This window comes from Littorina saxatilis, linkage group LG1 (assembly GCF_037325665.1).
Source record: "Littorina saxatilis isolate snail1 linkage group LG1, US_GU_Lsax_2.0, whole genome shotgun sequence".
Taxonomy (NCBI): domain Eukaryota; kingdom Metazoa; phylum Mollusca; class Gastropoda; order Littorinimorpha; family Littorinidae; genus Littorina; species Littorina saxatilis.
In genome coordinates, this window is record NC_090245.1 from 42,532,049 (window position 1) to 42,545,588 (window position 13,540).

At 41.3% G+C, this 13,540-nt stretch overlaps 1 protein-coding gene across 2 annotated transcripts in view; it reads left to right on the forward strand.

Moving 5' to 3' along the window:
• The window catches only part of LOC138970227 (uncharacterized), a 76,120-nt gene that overhangs the window by 55,824 nt on the left and 6,756 nt on the right, over positions 1-13,540 (forward strand). For both annotated transcript variants that reach the window (XM_070342732.1, XM_070342726.1), the window contains exons 2-3: positions 10,071-10,258; positions 11,856-11,922. In XM_070342732.1, coding sequence (XP_070198833.1) covers positions 10,071-10,258; positions 11,856-11,922 — 255 coding nt within the window. The remainder of the gene's footprint in view (positions 1-10,070; positions 10,259-11,855; positions 11,923-13,540) is intronic.

The following is a 13,540-nucleotide window of genomic DNA, read 5'->3' on the forward strand; positions in this document are numbered from 1 at the left end:
CTCTCTCTCTCTCTTTCTCTGTGTATGTGTGTGTGTGTCTCTCTCTCTCTCTCTCTCTCTCTCTTTCTCTCTATCTTTCTCTCTCTCCCCCCTCTCTCTCTCTTCCTCTCTCTCTATTTTCTCTCTCTCTCTTTCTCTCTCTCTCTCAGTCACTCTCTCTCTCTCAGTCACTCTCTCTCTCTCTCTCTCTCTCTCTCTCTCTCTCTCTCTCTCTCTCTCTCTTTCCCTGCCTCACAAACACAAATACACACGCACTAACACACACAAAGCAGCAGGCCGGGATGCGGCAAATTGGGTAAGGCAGACTGGGATACGGCAAGTTGGGAGAGGCAGGATGGGATGCCGCCAACGCATCTAGCAGTGCAAATTCTACAGGGGGGGGGGGGGGGGGGGGGCGTTCTTTTAAATCAAGTTTTGCCCAGTTTTGATTTTGCCGGTTTTGGTAATCCTACATTCCTCCGTGCGACAGCGGACTAAATGCGCATTTAAAACTATTTAGATGTTTTGCTTAAATTTTGACTTGGAGCGAAATAAATTAAAACATCTTGTTCGTTGTGCTTTTGTTTTAAATTAAAGCGTATTCCATTTCTAAATTAAATATCACTTGCCTGTTAACTCTTTATTGTTGTTGCAATAGTTGTATATACTTGGAAGAAAAAAAAGGCATACAACGAGACAGTTATGGTAGCCTGATTTAGACCACCCAGATACGGTATTTGCAAAATATTTATCTCTTTTATATTATTTTTCAAAATTGTTGTTTATGAAATCGAAAAATCACATCGAAAAATGTCACTATTCGATGTTTCCTCACTCAATCTGGGTGTGAAGGGCTTTCTTGAAGCAGACACCGGCGCTTGCTAAACGATTGCCGCTTAAGCGGAGGGGAGTCAAGCGTGATTAAGTGCCTGGCCTGCCAATTGACACCTACCGGCGAAAACACATAATAGGCCACAGTTTCTCTATTTTTCACATAACGTTTCACTCTTAAAGTTTTTAACAAAAGGTGGTCCTTAGTTTTAACATCTTTTTTGAAATAATATATGAATTAAAGATTATGCTTTTAATGGACACATTTTTCACACACATGACCAGGAAACCGGATTACGTAAGCCGTGTCAGCTGCAACCTTTGTAAAAGTCAACGTAACTCGAGAACGGCATTGAAGTACTTTCGGTGTTCTTTACATTGTCCAAGAAGCAATGCACATGAGTATACTTGACACACTCGGGTTGTGCTTGGTTTGGCCATAAACACTATCTAGTCAAGGACGTCGTAAAATGGCCCTCGGTCAAGTTTTCACCGAGAACCATTTTATGATGTCCTTGACTATTATGTGTTAGTCGGCTTAGAATGTGCGTGCAGGTTTGAAAGTTTTGAACCATTCGATTATCTCAACAGACATCCTTTGATGTAGTGGAGTAGTGGTAGGTGTCACGAAATGGGATATAAGTCTGTGATAAAGGTGATGTTTATTATTATGAAAATGTTCGTGCCACCCACGCGCTTTTTCACGCTAGAAGCCAACAAAAAAGTTTATTTCATGTTGATTAATCACATTACTTATGAAAGTCTTATGTTTTCTCGTGCGCACGTGTGCGTGTGTGTGTGTGGGAAAATATTAAACAGCTGTGCTTTCATGTTACCATTCAGAGAGTGCTTTGATCATAATTAAGCTTTAAGCCCGCGTGAGAAACAGACGATACTTCTGCACGTATGGTTTGATATCTGCCGGGAACATTTTTTATGACTTGTATAATTTGACTGATTAGGCAAAGGGATTACACGAAACCGACTCAAGCCTTGTTGAATGTCAAAGAATTCAAGCATGCCGAAGTGTCTGTACGGGCCTGAGGAAAAGCACCTTCGGTAACCGTTTCATGTCCAATCCTAAAACGTGTATGGGAATACTTTAAGCATAACATTCGGGTGTTTTTTTTCCGAATAGAAAATATATAATACATCCATGCGATTGTATGGAATAACTCTGTTAAGTGTTTTTGTTATTGTTGCCAGAACAGCATGATCATATTCTGTAAGATAAAATCGGTTATTGTCAGTTTGTTTGTTTCCTTTTGTACACAGCGAAAACAAAATCGAATAGAAATTATACATCCATGCATTTTTCATGGAATAACTCCCTGAAGTGGTGTTGTTGTTGTTGTTGTTGTTGTTGTTGTTGTTGTTGTTGTTGTTGTTGTTGTTGCGAGAACAGCTTGATAATATTCTGTGAGATAAAATCGGTTTTTGTTAGTTTGTTTTATTTTGTACAATAAAGATATTAAACATTTTTCGCCAAGATTTCATGGTCTCGCCTAGGGGACAATGGCCGCAAGCATAAACGTTGTTTTGACCACGAGTTGAATGTATGTAAATTTCTATTTGTGTCCCCAGAATAAGATTCTATTTGGGACATAAGGTGGTTGTACGCTAAGAAAAAGCTGGGTGTGTGGGGGTGGGGCCGGGAGGATGACGGGAGTGGGGCTGTACAAGTTAAAAGTTGCGTTGATAAAAGTTATAAGCGTTTGGTATTGGGCGTTGAGAATCATCCAATACAATTGACACTGGACATTTGAAGACGCAACAGTGGTCGACACGGGGAGCATCATAAACACCGCCCAATTGGATTGCATGACTTGACCGTCCTGCAGTGATGTCGTTCTCGTCGGCTATTGGTCAGTGGATTTTGAGAGCGCACGTGCCGGACAATTAAGGTGTTCATATGATTGGTCAATACACTGACACGGTTCTCACCCCTTTGAGAGGTCGTGGCCTACATAAAGTTAGTTCGTTTCGCAAATTAGCAAAAGTCCTCAAAAAAGTCGATAGTCACAGAGACTTTGTGTTCATAACAACCCAAAAACCAGAAGAAAAAGACCTGAGAGGCTACCTGGAGCTCTGCCTCACCTCTATGGTGACTGCTAGGCAGAAGCAGAGCCCCGAGGCTCTCATCAACTTATTAACGGATACCTACTGTTTTGTGACAAAAAATAAAGTGTCCGTCCCTAAACCAGACACCTATCTCATGGCCCTCAGCGCTCTCGCGGGGAGCAGAGATCTGTCGTCTGAGGAAATTCTCACAATTAAAAAATCACTGTAAGTCCCTTGTAATTCTGGACTCCCTAAATGGGGGGCAAAATAAAATAAAGCCAGCATAAATATATGATCGTCATTTGTCAACGGTATTAACTTAAACAAAGGGGACACACAGCTCGCAGGGAGGGAAGGGCAGTGCCCCACCTCGCGGGCGTGTGCGTGTTTTTTTTTTGTTTTTTTTTTCCTGATGGTTTTAAACTCCTGTTTTCGGATTACACAATAAACATAAAAACATGATTATATAAACGAGAGGATAGCTGTTTCCTCTCTCAGTTAATACTGCTAATGTGACGTCGCCTCCCCTGCGACTATTGTAGTGGCGGGGAGGTCGACGGACAACGCAGATAGATATTTTTATCCTATTTAAAATTAACAAATGCCGCATAGCAACTCATGCGTGCGTCAATGAAATGATGTATCCAAATGTTACTACCCTATAGAAGATCAGTATTACGTTTTGCGCATGTTCTTTATATTTTTCTCACAATGTTGTCACTTTTAAACCTTCTAACAGGTGGTCCTGAGTTTTATCTTTTTCTTAACGAAACTAAAATTGAATTAAAAATCCATGTTTTTAATGGTCCTTCCCCTAGGAAGTCAACGCATATAAAGGAAAAATTATCCCCGAGTATATTTCTCATTGCCCCACCCCCCTCCCTTATTCATGGTGAGCGGGGCCGGGGTCCTATCACGGTCGGGATTGCTTGGTCTTGCCCTTTTCTTTCCCTCCTTTTCTTCTTTTAGCGTATCATCAACTCATGTCCCTAAAAGGAAAATTTCCTGTGAGGACGTAAAGGACCCCCTTTTTTTTTTACAAATTAGCAATTGTCCGGTCAGACATCATATGGTGCGGGTGTTAAATCTGTCAGTTTGCAAGAGAGATAATTCGAGTTTGTGAGACTTGTTGCATACAGTGGTAAATACCTGATTTTGATGACTTTGGTGATCTTTCTCAGACGGGAGGAATAGCAGAAAGGCAAGAAAATAAAAGTGAGTGATTTTGATTCTATTGATTGTGCCTTGATTAGGTTAGATTGAATAGATTAGATTGTGCAAGCAGGATTCCACCATGGAATACATTTAATTTATATGAGGGTTAACGTTGTCTGCACCATCTCAGAAAAACTATCATATTTTCGACCTAAATCTGTGGATCTAAAAACATCATCAAGTCGGTTATAATGTAGTATATAACAGCCTAAAGCATGTCACATTTATAGAACAAACAAAAAAATAATAATTTCGCTAGTATCGTGTACACTACATTGGGGTGTGCACGTTAAAGATCCCACGATTGACAAAAGGGTCTTTCCTGGCAAAATTGTATAGGCATATATAAAAATGTCCACCAAAATACCCGTGTGACTTGGAATAATAGGCCGTGAAAAGTAGGATATGCGCCGAAATGGCTGCGATCTGCTGGCCGATGTGAATGCGTGATGTATTGTGTAAAAAAACAAATCCATCTCACACGGAATAAATAAATCCCTGCGCCTTGAATATGTGCGCGATATAAATTGCATGCATAAAATAAAAAAATGAAAAAGATAAAAAAATGATAAATAAATCCCTGCGCTTAGAACTGTACCCACGGAATACGCGCGATATAAGCCTCATATTGATTGATTGATTGATTGATAGTTTTTTGCGTGTGATATTTTCCGAGTGTGATAAAACAAGTTAGAATGACAATAAATCGGAAAGACTTAGTTAGGGTTAGGGTGGGTGGCCGAGTGGTAACGCACTTGCGCTCGGAAGCGAGAGGTTGCGAGTTCGACCCTGGGTCAGGGCGTTAGCAATTTTCTCCCCCCTTTCCTAACCTAGGCGGTGGTGGGTTCAAGTGCTAGTCTTTCGGATGAGACGAAAAACCGAGGTCCCTTCGTGTACACTACATTGGGGTGTGCACGTTAAAGATCCTACGATTGACAAAAGGGTCTTTCCTGGCAAAATTGTATAGGCATATATAAAAATGTCCACCAAAATACCCGTGTGACTTGGAATAATAGGCCGTGAAAAGTAGGATATGCGCCGAAATGGCTGCAATCTGCTGGCCGATGTGAATGCGTGATGTGTTGTGTAAAAAAATTCCATCTCACACGGCATAAATAAATCCCTGCGCCTTGAATATGTGCGCGATATAAATTGCATAAAATAAAAATAAAATAAAAATTAAATAAATCCCTGCGCTTAGAACTGTACCCACGGAATACGCGCGATATGAGCCTCATATTGATTGATTGATTGAAAGACTTAGTTATCGTACAGTAACAACATGTCATTTAATTACTTGATTTTGGGATAGTTTCGGAGCAGTTTTGAAAAAATTATTGCATGGGTTCAGTCTCGTTTTCACGTCCAAATCGTCAGAAAACTTTCCAAAATGTAAGACAAATTCTGCAGAGCAGCTGAGCTGCTCTTCACACAACTTTTCTGTCGGTGTCTGTGTGTCTGTTTATCTTTCTCTCTATGTCTCTGTTTCTCTGTCTCTCTCTTTCTCTGGCTCTCTCTCTCTCTTTGTCTGTCTGTCTGTTTGTTTCTTTTTTGTCTCTCTTTTTGTCTGTCTGTCTGTCTGTCTGTAAAGCTGTCATAACTGTTCCTTTTATTTCTATCTCTTTCCTTGTTTTTGATTAGAATTTTGACTGTCTGCGGGATGAAAAAAGAGCATTTTAGCATTTCTTATTCTGTTAGTGTTAAGATAAAGACCAATTCAATTCAATTTAAGTCAATTCAATTCAATACAATTCTCTCTCCCTCATTCTCATTCTCATAAATCAGACTCAGTGTTTGTGTTATACTGCCTTGCTCTGCTGAGTGTGTGTGTCATACCGCTTTGCTCTGCTGAGTGTGTGTGTTTGTGTTAATTACGGTCTGTCTGTATATTCTTTTGTCTGTCCGTCTGTCACTCAAGGGTAAACCGGCACGGTTAGCCTAGTGGTAAGGCGTCCGCCCCGTGATCGGGAGGTCGTGGGTTCGAACCTCGGCCGGTGTCACGATTTCATCTTTCGCCTGTGTACATATTTCCCCCTCGATATTTACTCGAGACTGAAATGTTGTTTCCTGGTAAAATTAAGAAGGGAAATTATTTATGGACGAAAAGCATGTCAGTTTCTTGCATGTGAAGAAAATTGGTTGTGAAATTAAATAGATTTCACTCCCAAAATCGAATTCTTCGGAAACGTGTACCGAGTGGTTACGTCCCTTGAGTAAGAAGGGAAACATTTCAGGATGAATCAAATTTCTAAGTTAAATAAAATAATTGGTTGGACAAATTTGGCCCCATGAATGTAAGGTACACACGGTCGCTCATCAGTACTATCGAAGGGTGTTTTTTTCTTGTTCAGTGTAGAGTTTATATACTAGATCAACGAGGCCGAAAATCGAAATATCAACACGGCGAAAGATAAAAACGTCACACCGGGTCATACCTAAGACTTTAAAATTGGCAATCTAGTGGCTGATCCACATCCCATTTTGGTGCAATCCCATTTTTGCCGCCGTCCCATTTTTTGCCCCATCCCATTTTCGCGACATTTCACAAGCCAAGCGTCATTTTATAAAATTTATAATTTTGAATCATTAATGAGATAAGGATGATTATAATGATGATGCTATGGATTTCCAATTTGGATTGAGACTACGTGACAGGGCATTTTACTAACATGTCATAACAAAAGCGCGACATCCCATTTTGACACCATATCCCATTTGGCCGCCATGCCGTTTCACCGTATTCCATTTATTCCCCATCCCATTGTCCCGACATTTCACAAGCCAAGCGTCATTTTACTACCGTGTCATAACAATAGCGCGTCATCCCATTTTGACACCATCCCATTTGGCCGCCATCACATTTTTTATTTATTCTTCTTGCCAAGCCTCAGTATACTACTATACTGCGTTATTCAACTAGGAAGACATTCCGTTTACGCCAAATTCCATTTTTGCCACAATCCAAAATGTCGCGAAATAGAGATGGCGGCAAAATGGGATGACGGCAAAACGGCATGGCGACAAAATGGAATGTGGCGCTAGTGGTTTGACACGGTGGTAAAATGACACATGGCCTATGAAATGTCGCAAAAATGGGATGGGGGCAAAATGGGATAACGGCCAAACGGGATTGCGCCAAAATGGGACGTGGAGTAATGGTACATGACATAGTGGTAAAATGACACTTGGCCTGTAAAATGTCGCAAAAATGGGATGGGGGCGAAATGGGCTAACGGCGAAACGGGATTGCGCCAAAATGGGATGTGGAGCTAATGGTACATGATATGGTGGTAAAATGACACTTGGCCTGAGAAATGTCGCCAAAATGGGATGGGGGCGAATTGGGATAACGGCGAAACAGGACTAATAGATCCCTTGACTTGGGGTAGTGCGACTCTGTCACTGCTAGCTTTCCACTCGGAGGAAGCGACCGGAATTTCCCAACGATGGGACATCCTAGTAATGAATTTTTTTTTTTTTTAATTCTTAAAATTAACAGAGTCGCGCTACCCCAAAAGTCAAGGAATTTCGTGTTTGTCCCTTGACTTTGGAGATGACAAGAAAATATCGGGCGCAAAAACGTGATTTGTAAAATTTTTCACAACATATGTCGCCTCGCGCCATGTATGTGATGAAACCATTCATATAGCTCTGCGGGAGCTCTGCACTTTTGGACGTCCCCATTTCACTGCTGTACAGCAAACATCGTCCTACGTCCCCAAATACCTGTTTGTTTCTAAAAAAATCACGCTGGAGGTTGCATTTTATGTAATAACCTCCTGAAATGAGTTTTGACACTTTAGAATGGCATGTAAAATGACACATGGCCTATGAAATGTCGCAAAAATGGGATGGGGGCAAAATGGGATAACGGCCAAACGGGATTGCGCCAAAATGGGACGTGGATCTAATGGTACATGACATGGTGGTAAAATGACACTTGGCCTGTAAAATGTCGCAAAAATGGGATGGGGGCGAAATGGGCTAACGGCGAAACGGGATTGCGCCAAAATGGGATGTGGAGCTAATGGTACATGATATGATGGTAAAATGACACTTGGCCTGAGAAATGTCGCCAAAATGGGATGGGGGCGAATTGGGATAACGGCGAAACAGGACTAATAGATCCCTTGACTTGGGGTAGTGCGACTCTGTCACTGCTAGCTTTCCACTCGGAGGAAGCGACCGGAATTTCCCAACGATGGGACATCCTAGTAATGAATTTTTTTTTTTTTTTAATTCTTAAAATTAACAGATAGCTCTGCGGGAGCTCTGCACTTTTGGACGTCCCCATTTCACTGCTGTACAGCAAACATCGTCCCCAAATACCTGTTTGTTTCTAAAAAATCACGCTGGAGGTTGCATTTTATGTAATAACCTCCTGAAATGAGTTTTGACACTTTAGAATGGCATTTAACGCTCATTGAAGTTTTAACAAACTTTCTAACACCTAAAACATTCATAGCACCGATAACGTAATTGTAGCTCTGCACTTTGTGTACACATACGTCCCCATTTCACTGCTGTACAGCAAACATCGTCCCCAAATGCCTGTTTTTCTAAAAATCACGCTGGAGGTTGCATTTTATGTAATAACCTCCTGAAATGAGTTTTCACACTTTAAAATGGCATTTAACGCTCATTAAAGTTTTAAGAAACTTTCTAACACGTAAAACAAAAGAGACCCCAAATGCCTGTGTTTTGAGCAAGATGACATTTTGATACACAGCCGACCCCAAATGACTGTAAAACCACCTATGTGTGTGTCTGTCTGTCTGTCTGTCTGTCTGTGCGTGTGTGTGTGTAGAGCGATTCAGACTAAACTACTGGACCGATCTTTATGAAATTTGACATGAGAGTTCCTGGGTATGAAATCCCCGAACGTTTTTTTCATTTTTTTGATAAATGTCTTTGATGACGTCATATCCGGCTTTTCGTAAAAGTTGAGGCGGCACTGTCACGCCCTCATTTTTCAACCAAATTGGTTGAAATTTTGGTCAAGTAATCTTCGACGAAGCCCGGACTTCGGTATTGCATTTCAGCTTGGTGGCTTAAAAATTAATTAATGACTTTGGTCATTAAAAATCTGAAAATTGTAAAAAAAAAATAAAAATTTATAAAACGATCCAAATTTACGTTTATCTTATTCTCCATCATTTGCTGATTCCAAAAACATATAAATATGTTATATTCGGATTAAAAACAAGCTCTGAAAATTAAATATATACAAATTATTATCAAAATTAAATTGTCCAAATCAATTTAAAAACACTTTCATCTTATTCCTTGTCGGTTCCTGATTCCAAAAACATATAGATATGATATGTTTGGATTAAAAACACGCTCAGAAAGTTAAAACAAAGAGAGGTACAGAAAAGCGTGCTATCCTTCTTAGCGCAACTACTACCCCGCTCTTCTTGTCAATTTCACTGCCTTTGCCATGAGCGGTGGGCTGACGATGCTACGAGTATACGGTCTTGCTGAAAAATGGCATTGCGTTCAGTTTCATTCTGTGAGTTCGACAGCTACTTGACTAAATATTGTATTTTCGCCTTACGCGACTTGTTTTTTGTCTGCTAGTTTGCATGTATGCATGTCTGCCTCTCTCTCTCTCTCTCTTTCTCTTTCTCCGTCTCTCTCTCTCTATCTATCTATCTATCTATCTCTCTCTTTCTGTCTCTCTCCTCCTGTCTCTCTCTCTTTGACACACACACACACACACACACACTGTGACACACACACTCTCTCTCTCCCCCCCATCCCCGATTCCCTACCTCTTTCTCTCTCTGTGTCTCTCTCTGTGTCTCTCTCTCCCCCCCCCCCCATCCCCCATCTCTCTCTCTCTCTCTCTCTCTCTCTCTCTCTCTCTCTCTCTCTCTCTCTCTCTCTCTCTGTCTCTATCTATCTCTCTCTCTCTTCCTCTCAATCCACGTCATCTCACCCCTTTGTCTCCTTTTATTATTGTTTTTCTATTGCCCCACCAGCTTTAGCAAGCAGACAGTGACCAAGTATGTGACGCAGTTTGGGTCCAGGGTGGCTCAGCTGGACAGACGGATCAAGTTCCTGGTTCTGCTGGCAGTGACGCTTTTCCTGCTCACCCGCAGCGCTGTCGTGGTGGCAAACTTCCCTCGACTGCTGTGGATGGGCAAAGACGCCTGCTCAGTGTGGCGAGGTAACATTGACGATACAGTAGACGATGTTCAGAAATAACTCTGTCGGGTTTGTATTGGTTGTGAAAGAGTGAATACCCTTGCTTTTAGTGAGACAAAAAATCCAGACTTGCTCCTTCTGCACGTATTTCAAACACACCCCTCGCTAGTGATTGGTACCTGGATTGTTTTGCTCCCATGGGGTCGCCTTCACGCGGCGGGAGTGTTTCCACAGAGCTACCCCACCCCTTTACTTCACTTCTTTTGTCTTATTTCTGCATTACCAGTCCTTTCACCTATATTTCCTTCCAAGAAAACTCTCCCTACTATTTCCTGCAGATTTCCAATTCTTTTCTTGTTGTCTTATTTCTATCTGACTGGATCCATCACCTTTATTTCACTTACCAAAAGTCTTCTTTTCCACATCCTTATTTCTCTGCTCCCCGCATGTCGTAAGAGGCGACTAACGGATTATGTTTCTCCTTTTACCTGGCCTTGTTTAGTGGTTCTTGTATAGAATATAGTCAATGTTTGTAAAGATTTTAGTCAAGCAGTATGTAAGAAATGTTTAGTCCTTTGTACTGGAAACTTGCATTCTCCCAGTAAGGTCATATATTGTACTACGTTGCAAGCCCCTGGAGCAATTTTTTGATTAGTGCTTTTGTGAACAAGAAACACTTAACAAGTGGCTCTATCCCATCTCCCCCCTTTCCCCTATCCCATCTCCCCCCTTTCCCTCGTCGCGATATAACCTTCGTGGTTGAAAACGACGTTAAACACCAAATAAAGAAAAAAAATGGATTGTTTGTCTCACTAAAAGCAAAGGAATTCAATCTTTCACAACCCATACAAACCCGACAGAGTTTTTTTCCGGAATCCGTCCATTATTGTGATTACGTAAGCGATTATATATTTATGTAAAAATAAATCAATACAGTAATGTGAAGGAAAAACAAAACATGAAGTCTTAGAGGGATGGCGCAAATACCCCGTATTTTACTGGTTGAAATAAAAATGCTGAGGGTGAACAGGTCAGATTGTCGGCTTTACCCTATTTTTACTTGTTAAATGTTAACAGTGTTGATCCTGCGTTTTTTTTCTAGCTACATAACAAAAATAGTAGCAAAATGAATGCGTTCCATAATAAAGACAACGTACAACAAGTAAAAGAAACGAAAAGAGAAAAAGACCGGTTGCAGCAAATGAAGACGAAGCTTAATTCCTGGGATTGATCTTTAACGATCAAGATCAACCTTTCTTGGTATTGCTCAAGCTTTTATAAAGGACACCAGTCTTCTTTGCTTCTTTCTTTTCAGTTTTTGGTTTGGGTGCTCTTGTTGTGCGTCAATGAATGTTCTCATCGAAGTGAGGCAAATAAATGTATCTATCTGTGAAGAATGTCCATCAGTTGATTTGTTTGTCAGTCTGTCTGCTTCTTTGCTAGTCCGACCTTTTGACTGTCTCTGAGTCTCTCTCTCTCTCTCTCTCTCTCTCTCTCTCTCTCTCTCTCTCTCTCTCTCTCTCTCTCTCTCTCTCTCTCTCTCTCTCTTCTCCGTAACCCCTCTCTCTCTACCTGTCAACAAATAAAGATGAACCGAATCGATTTGTGTCGTTTTTCAGCGGAACACCTATCGCTATGGCAACCGAAGAACCAGGAGTGGTGGGAAAAGCTCTGTATGCTTGAAGGGTGAGCGTTGTGTTGTTCGCACACCGACATTCGCTGAAGATCGTTATTGGTTACGAAAGCAATGCATGCTTTATGCCGTATTACTATGTCCAAATAATTCGTATTACAATGAGTATCTTAAATCGTAAAGAGGCAGGTGGATGCGTCCAAGAACATTTTCTATTTTAATGTACTCAATTTAAGGAACAATAGAATGTTGTCATTGTTATTGTTTTTATTGGGAGGGTGAGCTTCGTGTTGGTTTCACACTGAAATGCACTGAAAAAGCTTATTGGTAACTAATGCTGTGCATCCTGGAAGGGTGAGCTTTGTGTTCAAGTTGGTTGCACACTGAAATGTACTGAAGATTCGTATCGGTAACTATAATGCTGTGCATCCTGGAAGAGTGAGCTTTGTGTTGGTTGCACACTGACATGTACTGAAGATTCGCATCGGTAACTATAATGCTGTGCATCCTGGAAGGGTGAGCTTTGTGTTGGCTGCACACTGAAATGTACTGAAGATTCGTATTGGTAACTAATGCTGTGCATCCTGGACGGGTGAGCTTTGTGTTGGCTGCACATTGAAATGCACTAAAGAAGCTTATCGGTAACCACAGCTGTAGCCGAAAGGCCGAGAACCAATAGACTTCTCCTACTGCGGCAGGATTATTTGACACATTTTGTAATATGTTACTGTCTTTCTGGACAAAGAAACACTTCAAAAGGCGGACTGTCTCCCTCGAATGTCCTACTTTTTCTGGTTGCTTCCGTCAATGGCACGATTACATTTTTATTCAGGGGACGTAACTTCACGGCTTCTCTTGTCGGATTGCTTTATGAGTGAACGTGCAAGTCGTTGTTGATCCATTTGTCAAAGAATTCATTTGTTTTGCACCCTTTTTCTCATTTTTGACTCACCCGAGTAAACAGAAGACTCTTAGTAATGATCAAGCACTGTTGGGCTGTCCAGCCTGCTGTCTGAAGACGAACAACTTTACGTTGATGCTCTGAGGGGGGCTTTGGATTGTACTGACTGGAGTGTGTTCACTGAAACGTCTGCTGATATTGATGAACTCACCGATGTTGTAACGGATTATATTTCGTTTTGTGAGGAAGTGGCCATCCCAAAAAAGACTGTGAAGGTGTACGCGAACAATAAACCATGGATTACTAAGGACATCAAGGCTGTCATAAATGAGAAGAAAATGAACTTTCAGGACAAAGAAAAACGAAAGAACATACAGAAGAAACTGAATACTGTGATACAGGAAGGGAAGAGACAATATAAAGAGAAAATAGAAGAAAATTTCAAGGACAACAATATGAAGAGGGTGTGGGAGGGTATGAAGATGATGAGTGGGTACACGGGTAAGAAGGGTAGTGGCAAGGGTGGCTCTGTTCCAAGTGACTATGATGTGAACGATCTCAATGCGTTTTACAAACGGTTTGACAGGCATGATTTCAGCCAGACCAGGACTGAACTGACCGATCGACTCGTGAACACTCCTATGAATGAGCAGGGCGAAATCATGTCTGTGACTGAGGAGGATGTTGTGAAACAGCTCAAGAAGTCTAATGCAGCAGGCCCGGATGGTATTACACCAAAAGTCCTACATTTTTGTGCTGAGCAGCTTTGC